We start from the raw sequence: 14741 nt of genomic DNA, 5'->3' as shown, positions 1-14741 counted from the left end.
CGCGATATCCAATAAAACCCTAAGCACGTCATATACCAATACATACTTCTCTCTATACGTCAGTGGTTCCCAACCTTTTTGTCTTCATTCCCCACTTCACATTTATTCCGAGCTTTCATTCCCCACCACCCAAAACTTTTGTCATTGCGGAGCAGCTATTTGGTTGTTTGAGTACACAATACACACGACCCCTCCAGTACGCGAGACCAGTGTTGCCACTCTAGGTTCCCGGAAAAACACAAGATTATGTCGTGAAAAAACACTAGATTGGCGAAAAAAACACTAGATTAGTAAATTGCAGGAAAAATTTGCCGTTGACAAGTAATGATGATGACCAAGGCACAAATCCATAGATAAGAAGTGTTCCACATATGAATTCGATACATATGCTCGATATACTGCATGATTATTCAACGAAAATTAATGAAACGAATTGATATACTGCATAATTATTCAACGAAAATTGATGAAAATAATTCAATAGCGCAAAAAAGATCAAATATTGTCGCTTTCAAATTGTACAGCGTCATAAAAATTCTTTCGATTGTACACCATCCATCATACATAAGTATCTTTTGGGTGGCATCTTGCTTACTACCGTACATCTTCAACCAAACAATGGGGAGGTGTCCATGTGCAGCATACTTCATTTTCACGAATGCAGTGGAATGTGGCAATGCCAAGAGATTCGTCATGAGCTTCCCCAGTATAGGGAATTTTGATTCACCGAATCCATTATGCACAGATTTCAATTTTTGCGAAAATTCTGGTGGAGGGCATTGACTGATAACCTGCAGCTCATTCTGAGATCTTGCCAAAGCTGCCGATTCATCCGTCAAATCATCAAGTTCATCAAATAACATCACAGATGGAAATCGCACAGCTAGAGGAAGCGTTGATTTTATTATTCTTTGTGTTGATAGGCTGTTAACGGATTCAATACACTCAAGTATGCTGTCCTCGGCCAATGAAAATCTTGCCGAATCTGCAGACTGAGTTCAATAAGAAACGACAGAGCATCAGAGCGAAATCTCTCTTCATTTTTTCAGAGACTTTAGCTCATAAGTACGGATTCACAGCGCACCCTATTACGTAATTAATGCTTGTTACTGCAACACCAACCACATAGAATTATTGAAAACAAACACAGCCAGAGAAACAAACACAGCCAGAGACTAAATCGCCTTATGAGCAACAAATTTAGCGTATAATTTAGTAGTCTAACGTTAGAATATTCATCGTTCGCACGATTGCAGAAAAACACTAGATTAGCAGAATTTTGCGAAAAAAAACACTAGAACACTAGGACGACCGAAAAAACACTAGATCTAGTGTTAAAACACTAGGAGTGGCACCACTGCGCGAGACAACCGCCTACAACTGCAACATAAAACGTATTGTGAGCCGATACCGGTAACCCTCAAAATGTAGAGAAAGCGGTATTTTTACGTCATACTGGTCGCGCTGGATGCTTTTGTTACGCGGTCATTGGTTATCCCTTATCTGGAGTGTAAATGAGTTATTTCAACGAGCAATATATTTTTCGATGCATTCCAAAGCAGTTAACTGGCAACGGTAATTGCGCATGTGTCTCCGTAAATATGTTGACTGTCCTGCATATAATGTTTACCAAATGCGTCTATTCCCCACCGGTTGGGAACCACTGCTCTACGTAGTACCATTCTGTATACGTCGATGGACTCAGTACTGTCCAGTATATGTCATTCCCCCCTCTATCCCAACCGTACTAATATTCCAGAATCTCACCATGGATTGCATTGGTGTACCTCGTATGTACCGTCCAAGGAATCACACGCCTCCGCGCCGCCCAACGAATCACTCGCCTTCGAATGTCTAATGGGCAATTCAAGTCGCCAAACTTCCCAGAGCCTTACGGGAATGACATAACCAAGATATGGAGTATCCGAGTCAGAAAAGGATATAGGATCAAGTTCAAATTCACCGCATTCGATCTCGAAGATTCCTACGATGAAAGCCCTTGCGTATACGATTATCTTTTGGTGAGAGTTCAAAGCTTGATCGGTCAATTGAACAATGAACATGCAAAAGCAGTATGCGCAGCCGGTCGGCGGCCAGTCTCTGTGACCGAACATATCACATTACTGAGAACGAAGAACCTGATTGTAGCGAAATTTACCTTGTCTATTCACGATTGACATGTGTTCATTCTATCGCGTAGCGCTCTGATAAGCTCCGATGCTCTCGGTATTTTAATGTGCCTATACGGCGGACTGTCTACCTTGGTTCTGAAACCGAACGCGGTTAACCTGTACGTATTCCGCGACTCACCTATCGTGTATGTACTTGTCACTAGAATGTATATAAAGGGTATTGACGGAATTATCCAAAGGGGAAAGACTGAGGGCACAAGACCATAGTTTTTGGGTAGTTGAATATGGAATTGAACTGCGTGAATGAGATTCGCAATTTTAGAACTGCGTTGTCGAAACCTAACATAGTCTAACACCGGTCACAAAGAAACGGGTGTTGATTTCATACGGGGCTGCGAGCAACGTAGAATTTTCTAGGATACCGTTGCGTATTTATTTCTAAGCTTCAGAATCACTGGTATGGATTATATGCAGGGCATGGATTGGATAGTACGCTAAAACTGCGAGTGGTTATATTCCCTGCACGACTAAAAGATCTTTGGCAGTTCCCCAAATTCAGTATTTACTGATATGTTAGACTGTATTGCCATGCCGCCCTTTTTATATGATTCTTCCCTATTTTAAAGGGATTTGTCTTCTACATTGTCCGTTATATGCAAGTTCACAATAGTTCCGCGGAGGATACGAAAGCTAACGAGGGCTTCAACAAGACCAAATAACTAGGGATGGTGTGAACGCGAGGTTCACGTTCGTGTTCTGTGTGTGAACCTCAGAAATTTAGAGGTTCACGTTCACAAACGAACCTCGGTAGGTTCTGGACTGTGAACCTTTTGCATATATTAAAATTTTCACCTAATTATATCATATTTGGTTGAAATTTATTGCATTTCAACTGCGGACCACTCTATGCATGGCGCTGGCAGCATATCAATATCAACACCAAACGAGCATGCACCTTGACAATCTCAAATATATTACTTGCTTTGTTACAAAAGTTTGACGGAATATCCAGCTTTCCGTTTGTGAATATTTAGTGACTCTATGCTGTGAGCTGGATCACACAACATCAAGAGCGAAATACAGTACATGTATACAGCGAATGATGCTTATTCAACCAATCAATGGAATTGATATCGTTGTCTGATTAAAAAAATCTAGCCTGCATACGGGGCCAGGGTGAATATTGACTTCATATGTTTGTTGCATCATAAAAACCAAATCCGTGCAATTGGGGTGTTGGCTACTGCTGTAAAACTTGTTAATGGGGTAACATCGGCAGCAAATATAGAATAACCCGTTTTACACTCTGCTCAATATCAACGTAGCCATACTCAGACGCTAAATGCCTTGTCCGGTCTGGCCTAGACCGTTAAGGCGTAAGCTTATATCCCCTTGCAAGTCCTCGTCGAAATTGTTGGTGACGGAAGATTTTGATTTTATTGGATTTTTATATCATTTGATTTCCCCAGTTGATACATTTGGCGACGTTTAAAACGTCAGCATTGTGGCATTATGTGAACGAGTCTTCGCTAGGCATCGTGCGCATTAATATAGGCTATCACTTCACTGAAATGTAGGGTTGGAAGTAGCAATATGACGTCGCGTGAGGTCATGAGGTTCACGTTCGCGTTCACACAGAACCTTTCAAAAAGGTTCGCGTTCACACGAACCTGAACCTTTCAGAGGTACACACCATCCCTACAAATAACAATACATGTAGGGTTACAATATTTTGAGATCCGCAAAAGAGCTCGCATTTACAAATCACAAAACATATAGAATCGGGCGACAAAACGGATAATTTGGAAATTTCGACTGACAATAGTGTTGTGTTGACTAAAAATAAACAACTCGACTCTCGGAAGACCTGCTCGGACGTTATTTTTTCGTCATCCTTGCCGTCACTGACGTCGAAATCCACATTATTTCGCGTCAATTATGGCGTTTTATTAGTTGTGCCTTCGCAGTCGCCTAGTTGTCAAAGCTATTACAAAGGAGGACGAATTGCCAAAAAGGAGGACACTTGCGCTTCCTCGGATGAGATTTTCGATATCTTCAAAAAAGAGGACAAATCCTAAAGGAAAACGTATGGCATTTGTTTTTATAGTCATTGGTTTACAAATTTCGCGATTAGGTTACTCAGAGTTTCTGGCTGTCCTTCGTTGTTGATCCATGTCGATGGCAACCTTGGGCATACACATTGCACGCTACATTTACGAATGTTCACACATTGTAACAGATTACTGAAGGCGGAGAAGAGCTGAAGAGATTTTGTGGAAATCCTTCACTGCACAACTATCCCAGCACTCCTCGCCTCAATAGGTGGTACTACTCTCAAAACAACTCCATCATTTTTCGATTCGTAACTGACTACTCAAACGGAGATATCAATCCGATTGGATTTCACGCTCGTTATGCTGAAATCGGTATGAAGACCCACTATATACGTACATCGATATCTTTATGTAGGAATGGTCAATTGCTAGGAAACCTTGAACTTGATAAACCCCCTTGTAAAAACCATATATGGTCCACCGTCGATTTCATATAACTGGCGACCAATGTGTTCCATATAGTTTATTCCCATACAATCAAATTATTCCATAAAACTTAAATGCTATGATACAGTCTTACTGATTTCTTAGTTAGCGTATCGCTAGCAAGTTGAGAAAGGCATCACTAATACGTAATACCTGACTTGTGATTATACCTTCTTCACTGTTTCAGACATAGATGAGTGTGCCGTACTGGATTACAAGCAGCAAACGTTACTTCGGGATTGGGACGAGCTGCTAACGTGCAACCACTTCTGTGTTAACGTTCTCGGATCGTACTACTGCCACTGCCGGGCTGGTTTCGAGTTGGCCCCGAACAATCACACTTGTGTTGGTAGGTAACTAAATTTCATTTTCAAAAATGCATTACATGCTCCGTTTCTTGTTATCAACAGTTTAGCCTGATGAATAGGATGTGCTGGAGATTGCAGGGTACATAATTAATGATTACACTGGTCAACAACAAAAATTCGGCAGAACATCTAGGAGTTTTTTCAGGGGTTTTCAAGGCAGGTGATTACGAATATAACATTTTTTTCTGACTGGCTCTACTTTAGGAGATACGTATACCCCTAAAAAGCATAAATTACTGTATTTACCCTCTAAATATTTCACTTGGTAGGAAGCAAATAGTAGCATTTTTTACCTTTATGCTGCGCATAAATAGATAATTGACTATATAAATAACCCTCATGCAGTCCTCTGTTATTCAATCAATATGAACATGACCTGATTCGAGATCATAAAAGCAGTTTATCAAGCCTAAAAATTGTACTTTGGCCCCCCAGAAGTCCAGTTTATCCGATTGAGTATAACTATATTCGCGATTACACGAGAATTTTCGCGTTGGCGCTCTCAGAAAGATCGTCGACGATGAAATGTAGGCACAAAATGTTGGTTGCATATAAGCGGAAACCTGCCATATCGATATGTCCAGATGCCGTTTAGTCCTGTCCTTGCAAACTGAGGTCAGCGGGCGGTATACAGTAGACCCGCAATAAACTCTAGTAATAATATTATTAAACCAGTTCATTTAAAAACTTTGAATATTTTAAGCGCTTGGTGCGGCTAGCGGACAGCGCACTCGTTCGTCAATTGCATGTGGTCATTTAGCCGATAGGTTGGCCACCGCATGGTCTGTATCAGGGGTAGGCAAACTACGGCCCGCGACAACATTTTGTGCGGCCCGTGAAGGCATCGACAAACGGGATACAAATATTGATAAACATTTGGAGCGAAGAATCAAATTACCAGGGTGAATTGATTAAACTTTTTCCTAACATATCTTATTATGATATTGAGTAAGTCATAATCTTAATATTTCATTTTCTGATTTTATTGTTAGCACAATAGCCCGACCTCGGGTCCTACGCATTTTGAAACGCTTCGGTTGCTAAATACAAGACAATTGAAACGGAAATTGTTAGTTCGGATCACAGTTGTGATGTTTGATTAGAACTTTCAGTGATGTACTTGAAAAAAAAAAACGATTGGTGCGTTTATTTGGTAGATTGGTCCTATGTGTGCGAAGTTAGTTGCAGATCATTTAAAACTTCGGTCTTAACTCATTCATCATGAGTTGTCCGAAGTAATACAAAAAGCGGAAAGTTGAAGATAAATGCTATGAATGCTCTAATCAATAAAGAATCAACTGATAGGTAGGCCTACTTCTGTTCCGGCATCGATGGTAAGGCAATATTTATTAATTGTCAAAATATGAAATTATTATAATGAATTTGTTTCTGCAATTCAAATCACCATTTAAATCCACACGTCCTAATTATTAGGCACAATTTATCAAATTTTGAGGTGCAAAATAAATCAACCGAATTGTTAAAATATTTGAGACAATAGTAAATCATGTTGATGTCGTCCCTACAAAAGAACGGGAAATAGGCAAGTTTAATACAGTAAGCCCTTTGCTGAAACGCATTTAAAGGTAATATGCTGGTGTCAGCGTTGTGTGTTCTGAAGCTTGATCAAACGCAGAATCATAAGCCGATCTTTGCTCACATATTTAAATTTCCATCCCATCCTAAGAATCGCCACAACCTACTTTCATCCGTTATTTTGGTCAATTGAGTCAGGATAACCAGTTTATAAAATCTCGGTATAATGTTTCTGACGTATGTGCGTTATCATCAAATCAACATTTTAATTGTTTTAAGATACATATGTAGGCTATTATCTGTAAGTCTTCGGCTACTTTATATCGAGGGCTCTGAAAGTATGGGTCGCGAAGGGTATAATTTGTGGTCGCGATGGCATCAGAGCGATCTTTTAAGTATGTAATATTTGTTGAGTTTCAGCAAAAATTCTTACCTTTGTATTACATTAATTGGATTCAATTCACGACAGGATTTATTGCCGACCTTGTCTTTCCTGAAAACACTGTCGGGCACCTTTATGATGCTTTAGTGTAGGGGTGTGCGTTGTGCAACGATCTAGTGCGGTACTATGAGAGAGAAGACTTGCGAGGCCAACTCCTTGCGCGCCAGGACACATGAAGGCATCACGTTTTAGCAACATATCAACGGGTACAGTGCGCTGCCAAAAAGATCGGCGGCGATAAGACCCTGGCCCAGCCATACAGCTCAATTCAATCTTTAAATGTGCGATTATTATTCAACTGTGACTGTAGTAAGAGCAATATGGGTGCATGTCACGACCTGATCAATAGAAATCCGATTTGTACCAAATTGCAAATGGTTTGACGTTCGATATTGGTGCACTCGTTTCGTTACCAGCAGAGGTGGTCAAAGTAGTCAAGAAAGCTACTCAAGTAGAATTAGAAGTAGCGACGAAAAAAATCTACTCAAGTACGAGTCGAAGTACTTCTTCAATAAGCCACCTAAAACTACTTGAAGTAGAAGTAGAATTGACTGACTTTAAATCTACTCAAGTAAGTAAGTAGTTTTGAAAAGTCTTAATTCGTTCGCATGGACTGTCAAAAGCTGCAAATTGAGCTCTGCACAGGGTGCATAGTGCATACAGCTTGATTCGTATTGATGCTTTGCAGGAGGTATCAATTTTCGACAGAATAAGCATTCTTTCGCATCAAGGGATACAAATTATAGTATTGATATGAAAATGCGATACTAGCCCTTTGTTTACTAGATGACCCCGTTTTAGAGAATATCATGGCATGGCGCCCTATACCCCATATTATAAGGCCCCAAATTTAGGTTAAGGGCAATAGAAGTTTTATAGGATAGGGTTTCATCACTTTGCGCGATTAGTATACGTTAATAACAAATATTGTCCATCGTAAAAGTAATATTTAGTGTAGCTCTATTTTCGGAAAATAGAGGCATTGCTACACTTGCTTTCATGCTTCAAAATGTATGTTCTGCAGACAGAAGAACTGAAAGTAATTAGAATTCAGAGTATGATACTCGCAATTGAAAGTGAAATACAAATACCACTTCTAAAAAGCGGAAAACATATTTTATGTCTTTTGTCCATATAGCTTCCAAGGTGGTCTGCTAAAACAGGTAACGTTCAAAAACGCTGGATTTTCCAGATTAGCAAGACACGTCATGGGCTGCTAGCCTACGATATGATAGGTAAATAGGTAATTGCTATATTGCGAAACGGTAGTTTCAAACGTTATGGTGGGCCACATCTACTGTGATGAAATATTTGATATGGGCGACAATTTGGTGTGAGCGGAACCAAGCAATCCGATACCTAAATTATATTCACTGATACTTTCGTGAAAACATATTCGTCACTCTATAACAGTGGTTCCCAACCTTTTTTCACCCCCGAACCATTTCGAGGTTTTATGCAGTGCTCGCGTACCACCTACGTTACGCGCGCTGCAGGCGGTCAAAAAACGTTTTCGTCACTCATGACGTCATAATGACGTATTTGACCTATTCTAGCCGTAATAGCAAATACTATTAAACTAGGCATTATCAGTCAGCGTTAATAGGATGCATGAATTGTTTTTTCACCACCAATCGCAAGAAGAACAACATAATGAAATAACAGCAAACGAAAAAAGTCAATTGTTTTAATGCTGCGATAGCTGCATTTGCTTATTTTTCACTAGCTCAGCGGTTCTCAAACTTTTTTAGACACGTCTTCGTTTATGATAGGGGAAAATTCCTCGCCCCGCTTATCGTCATATCACAAAATGCAACCAGAATGCTAGCAATCCCAACGAATAATTTGAAGGCATGGAAGATTATGACAGCTGATAAGAGGAATCTCAAATATGCTATTAGGACTAAACAAGAGTAGGAACAATAAATTGGAAGTAAATCGCGCGAAGCGCGAAAAAAAATTGCAGTTGGCCGCAGCTTCGCGCCTTCCTCCAAATGCTTTCACGCCTCCCAGTTGGAGAACCACTGCACTAGCTGGTCGATGCGTGGCATTTGTTTGCTCACAGCGCATCGAAAGTCATGCATGGGCGCAACAAGTCGGTCATCAGATATGAAAATCCTTCGTCGCCCTCCCACGTACAAGGGAAAATTATAAGGCAGCTGGGGAGTGAGAAACTAGAGTCGAGTACGAGGAGGCCATGCTAAGCCTGAAGTTTATTGGAGAACAATCTTTGTGTTCAACCCCACCTTAACTAATAACTCCCTTCGGTCGAAAAAAAAAACAGAATCTCCTCGCGTACCACCTGGAAGACCTTCGCGTACCACTAGTGGTACGCGTACCACAGGTTGGGAACCACTGCTCTATAACTACTGTGCGCGAAGCGCAACAAAATTTCTGGGCTTTACTTGACTTTTATGAATATTAAATGTTGGTACTCCGTGACAACAGCCCCAAAATTCCTCAGGCTATCTTTCGTATTGGGCAGGGGTGGGCAATTATTTTTCTCCGCGGGCCAAATTAGGAGCAGAAATATGTTGGCGGGCCGAGTCAGAAAGTTTAGAATATCTAACGTATTGATTTTATTTCTAAATTGGAAGCAGTGAATTACACGAATTGGTGCTCAGTGGATGTGTTGATATTGGGGAATGACAAAGTGACGGTTAATTACCCCAAAAAATATATATTTGCCGTCATATTTTGAAACAATGTTAAACATAATACATTTTGAACTCTCTTTAAACCCCTATCCGCGTTTTTCCATCAATACCAGCCCCTATCGAGATGCACGATGCACGAGATGCCTTGTATGCCCTAATCGCGCCAAGCGCGGAATGTTTTCATGATTCATGATGCAATCGGTCAATAATATTGGTAATTGCAAATATATTGCCATATTTTTAACCTCTCTCAGCCCACGCAGTGGCCTATACTCAGTTTTACCGCTATAGAGCTGAGTGAGGTACTGTCTTGGAAATATTCGGGAGGGCGCCTTGGTATAATTACTTCGTTACATGTTGTTATTTCGTGACTCCCCGTCTGCTATGTGAAAAGATATTGAAATTGCCGAAGCGTACGTAACTAAAAAGACGACCCCGATTCCCGATTGGTATTTCTTCACTGGCAAATATTGCCTATAAGGACAATTGTGGATTTCGGTCAACATAAGGGCAGTTCTTTTCGGCCAAGGTTTTCTCGCCGTCGAGCTTTATTCCCTTTACTTAGTTAATTAGATCAGCAGCTGCAATTGCAGTGCCTTCTCGCAATCCCGTGTTGGCTTAAAGCTCATTTATCTTGGTGCGTCGTGGCGCGACAATGGCTAACGCCGAAATGCCCATTCTAAAAACCATTGAATGAAGTTGCATAAATTTTCAAAAAAATACCCTATAATTTATGTTCACTCATGAAATAATTTTGAGCGTCCGTCGAGCTCGCCACGCAATTGGAGGATTTGAGGTGCGGTAGTTACGGTCCTAAGGATAATATATAGCTTATTATCTTGGCAGTTGGCTTCTGAGAAGTGTGCAGCTTGCCGAAATGGCCTTGTTGATTAGCGAAGGTTGCAGTTATTTAACTATCTTTGAATTTAAACTTTCGGCTTTTTTTTGACATCCTTTATGTGTGGTGATATATTCATAGAAATCATGCAATGCCCGCTTGTTTGCTCACTTGTTTCATGAATTATGGATTTGGAAACACATCACGTAACAATTTGAAACACAGACCGTGTAATGCGTAATGTGACAATGGTACCAAAGAAGGTTTGGTGACTTCTTGTGACTTTAATTCTAACGGCATAACTTGCTACATTGACTTTAGTTTTAATCTGGATTAGGCATGTGAGGTACTGTAGGCTGCGTAATCACGGTATGTTAATGAACAGGCTTGATAGTAGACGAATTTCCGGTCCAGTTTATACATCGTATGGTTTTAGTCCACGCAGCAACACTAAAAATTAGGTTTGATATTTTAAATTTCAAGCAGCCTTTCGCGGGCCGCACAGAATCGCTCGGCGGGCCGCACTTTGCCCAGGCCTGGTATTGGGAGATTTAACTACTTCTACTTGACAAACTGAAAATAGCGAAAAGTAAGCAAGTAGATCACAAAATATTACGAAGTAGAAGTAAAGAAAATCAGATCTACTTGAGTAAGTAGCAGAAGTAGAGGAAAACTACTTGAGTACTTCCAAAAAGTAGAAGCACTTCGTTACTGACCACCTCTGGTTACCAGCCCATCTGCATGGTGTCGATCAAGTTTATCGGAATATAATATTTTTACCGTTGAAACGAATCGAATAAAATCTGAATTGGTGCCACGGAGAATATGATGTTTCATTGATATCGCAACTTAATTAAACACTGTGCCACGCACATTGCGCCGTTCCCCCAACGAATTAAACTATGCAGATTTACAAGTCACAATGCGGGATAATTCGGGAATACTAGAGTATAAGCAGACATCAAGAATGAATATACGAAACGGATGATTACAAATTGGAAATCGCGTATCAACTCAGTAATTTGTCTCCAACATAAAATACCTTGGGTTCTGACATCGCATTAAGTAGCTCGCACCGCGACAAATATTTGTTGCTTCTAACGGCGTTTTAGGCTACACCTCTGCCATCCCCTATTTACGCTCGAAAATCCGTACTGGAGTGAATTACGATCATGCGCAGTAATGAATTCCAATTCGCATGCATACTTGCAATCTTGCATACACAATATCACTGTCCAATTTCGCACCCCGATTAAAAAACTATCACGAAAGAACGAGTATTCGGTCATCCGATTCATAGCAAGGATGAGATGGAATTCTCGGCGCGTGCTCGTGATATCGACATGTGCAACGAAATCACGTTTTTATCCTCTGTCCCATTTCGCGTAATACATAATGATCATTATTTTTGAACCGTACAATTGGCCAACAAGGTTGTGCTGATGATGAAATTGCGGGTATGCCGAATGCCAACACTATTCACAGGCATATCTAGCATACCGAGGTTCGGCGCTCATGTGTGAAAATCGAACATTGAACATATGACTGCTCTGCTGTTAAATCCCCAGAACATAGTTAGTCGGGAAAGGTAGCGACAAAGAGATAAAGATTTTTAATTTCGCGAAGGCCTGCTCTTAAATTATGTGAAATCAACAGATATGGTTGTTGCATATATGTATTAGCATCTTATGAAATGCGGCGGAGCCGGAGCTACTCCTCAAATAACGCTACAGCTCCGGCTCCGGCTGAATTTTATGTAGAACTCCGGCTTCGGCTCCAGCACCGGTGAAAATACACGGCTCTGGCTCCTTGCACCGGCTTCGGCTCTAAAGCCCTGGTTGCGTGGTTACGTCCACACCGCGTTGTCGCCCATATGAAATATTTCATCACAGTAAATATTGGCCCATCGTAGCGTTTGAAACTACCATTTCGCAATCTAGCATTCACCCATCATATCGTAATATAGCAGCCCATGGCGTCGCCTAACCTGGAAAAGTGGACTATGACTTTTCCGTAGCTTTACACCTGTTTTAGCAAACCAATGTTGAAACTTTCTTGACAAAAGACATGAAATATATATAGTTTAGGCTTTTTAGAAGTAGTATTTATATTTCTCTTTCAATTCCCAGTATCATACTTCCTAATTAGTTTCAGTTCTTTGGTCTGGAGAATGTATTGAAGTATAAAAGCTAGTGTAGTAATACCTCTATATTCCGAAAATAAAGCTACACTGTATGGCATTACGATCCGCCATATTTTTTGACCGTTTACTAATCGCGCAAAGTGTTTTAACACCGTATCCGACGCTACTTTTCCGTGTGGCTTGTCGACCAAACTACGGGCCTTATAATATGGAGGAGGGTGCCATACCATGACAATTTCTCAATCGGGGTATTCGAGTAAACAGAGGATTAGTATCGCATTCCCATATCAATGCTATCATTTCCATCCAATTTGCGGACGAATGATTATGCTATCGAAAATATATACCTCCTGGGATGCATCAATATGAATCAAGCTCTGCACCTTTCGCATGGCTCAATTTGCAGCTTTTGACGGTCCATGCGAACGAATTACGATCGTTTTCTCAACTACTTACTTACTTGAGTAGATTTAAAATCAGTCAGTTCTACTTCTACTTCAAGTAATGTTAGGCTTCTTTTAAAAGGACCAATTCCACTCGTACTTGAGTAGATTTTTGCGTCGCTACTTCTACTTCTACTTGAGTAGCTTTCTTGATTACTTTGACCACCTCTGGTGATAACTGAAGGGAGTACTCGACTCTGTACATGTGGTTAACAATACAAAGACACTGCAGCTTATCGGAATGATGCTTCTACTGTTACACTCCCATCGCCTGGTTTACTGTGTCATGCTGTACACAGTTTGCAGAAAGCTGAGGAAATCGCTCATAACGGAAGAGATGTACAGTACAGAGCTAAATAATTTGTGCTGTCCAAAATGGTGTGTTTTCAATGTCTTGTTTCTGACGTAAGGGGATGCTACAATAGCAAATAGACATAGTGGAGTATCTGGTCCAGAACAAGTAATGGATTGGCTTAAGAGACATTTCCAATATGCATGTCACTGATACTTCTGTTCACATTTGGCAGTTATTAAAGTTGACGATTTTTTTAATAACAAATATCAATATCTCGAAAACTAAAGCCAATTCAAAGAAACGAATGTCATTTTCGAACTCAGCAGCCCCTAAATACCCAGAAACCATGAAAATATCTTTGGCACTCCAAAAATTGTTTTTTTGTTTGTTGGCCAGTGTTATTCAGTTAGATACGTTCATACATAATTGGAGTTTATTTATGTACAGTTGTACACGATGTCCGTTAGTCATTCTCCTACGATCGCAGGTTGTATAGTTGAATAAGCACCTCCTGCACGATATTCATGCCTTGCCTTTCTGTTGCGATCTCAACGTTTATCATATATCCACACCTCGTGGTGTATTATCACTTTCTTCTTATAAAATTGGGCTTTGGCTAATTCCATGTATATCTGACGCCGAGCGCGTGCTCTAAGAATGAGGACTATATATTGTAATCACTCTGGTGTGTGCATACTGTAGATATCGTGCATTTCCTTCGGGAACTGGTGCATCATTTTCATGCATTGCATTGAATGAAGTTCACGGTGTATTAATCTATTTCAGCCACGTTCTGTGAAAATCAACTTCTCACAGACGAGGAGGGAGAGATAGAAAGCCCTGATTATCCATTTCTGTACGGCAAGCTTTCCAACTGTCAATGGGATATAAACGTGAGTTTCAAAGCCAATAGTGGCACACCTATGAAATTAACCCCGCTATCCATCTAGGGTTGCATTTAAAACAAAAATCAATTTAAAACAAACATGTTTAAAACAAAGCCCTTGTTTAAAACATGTTTTTTAAGTCATGACGTCACTAATATTCAGTTGTGACGTCGGAGGGGATTGACATTGACAATTGAAAATATAGGGTAAATATATAGCTACTTTTGACTATACGTACTATAGCTGTTGAACCGACTATTTTGAGGGTTCCAGCCATCCCATATCGTGTACGTCGGCTATATCGGGTGGTAATCGTCCGTAGGCTCATACATCATGTTTTTTGGAAAGTATTTACACAATTTTGGCATAATTATACAACTTAAAAAAACACAATTTTTTAAGTCCTCTGTTTAAAACACTGTTTAAAACATGTTTGAAACAAAGTGTTTTAAACAACCAT

At 40.3% G+C, this 14741-nt stretch overlaps 1 protein-coding gene across 3 annotated transcripts in view; it reads left to right on the top strand.

Annotated features, from left to right (window-relative positions):
• The window catches only part of LOC145458011 (mannan-binding lectin serine protease 2-like), a 250177-nt gene that overhangs the window by 1315 nt on the left and 234121 nt on the right, over positions 1 to 14741 (top strand). For all 3 annotated transcript variants that reach the window (XM_080336308.1, XM_080336307.1, XM_080336306.1), the window contains exons 2-5: positions 1760 to 2021; positions 4372 to 4558; positions 4860 to 5021; positions 14181 to 14287. In XM_080336308.1, coding sequence (XP_080192434.1) covers positions 1760 to 2021; positions 4372 to 4558; positions 4860 to 5021; positions 14181 to 14287 — 718 coding nt within the window. The remainder of the gene's footprint in view (positions 1 to 1759; positions 2022 to 4371; positions 4559 to 4859; positions 5022 to 14180; positions 14288 to 14741) is intronic.

The sequence above is a fragment of the Botryllus schlosseri genome, chromosome 15 (assembly GCF_051294905.1).
Source record: "Botryllus schlosseri isolate E-star chromosome 15, Bs_hap1, whole genome shotgun sequence".
NCBI lineage: Eukaryota > Metazoa > Chordata > Ascidiacea > Stolidobranchia > Styelidae > Botryllus > Botryllus schlosseri.
Note: the sequence above shows the minus strand (reverse complement) of the source record. Positions and strands in the feature narration are given on the sequence as shown.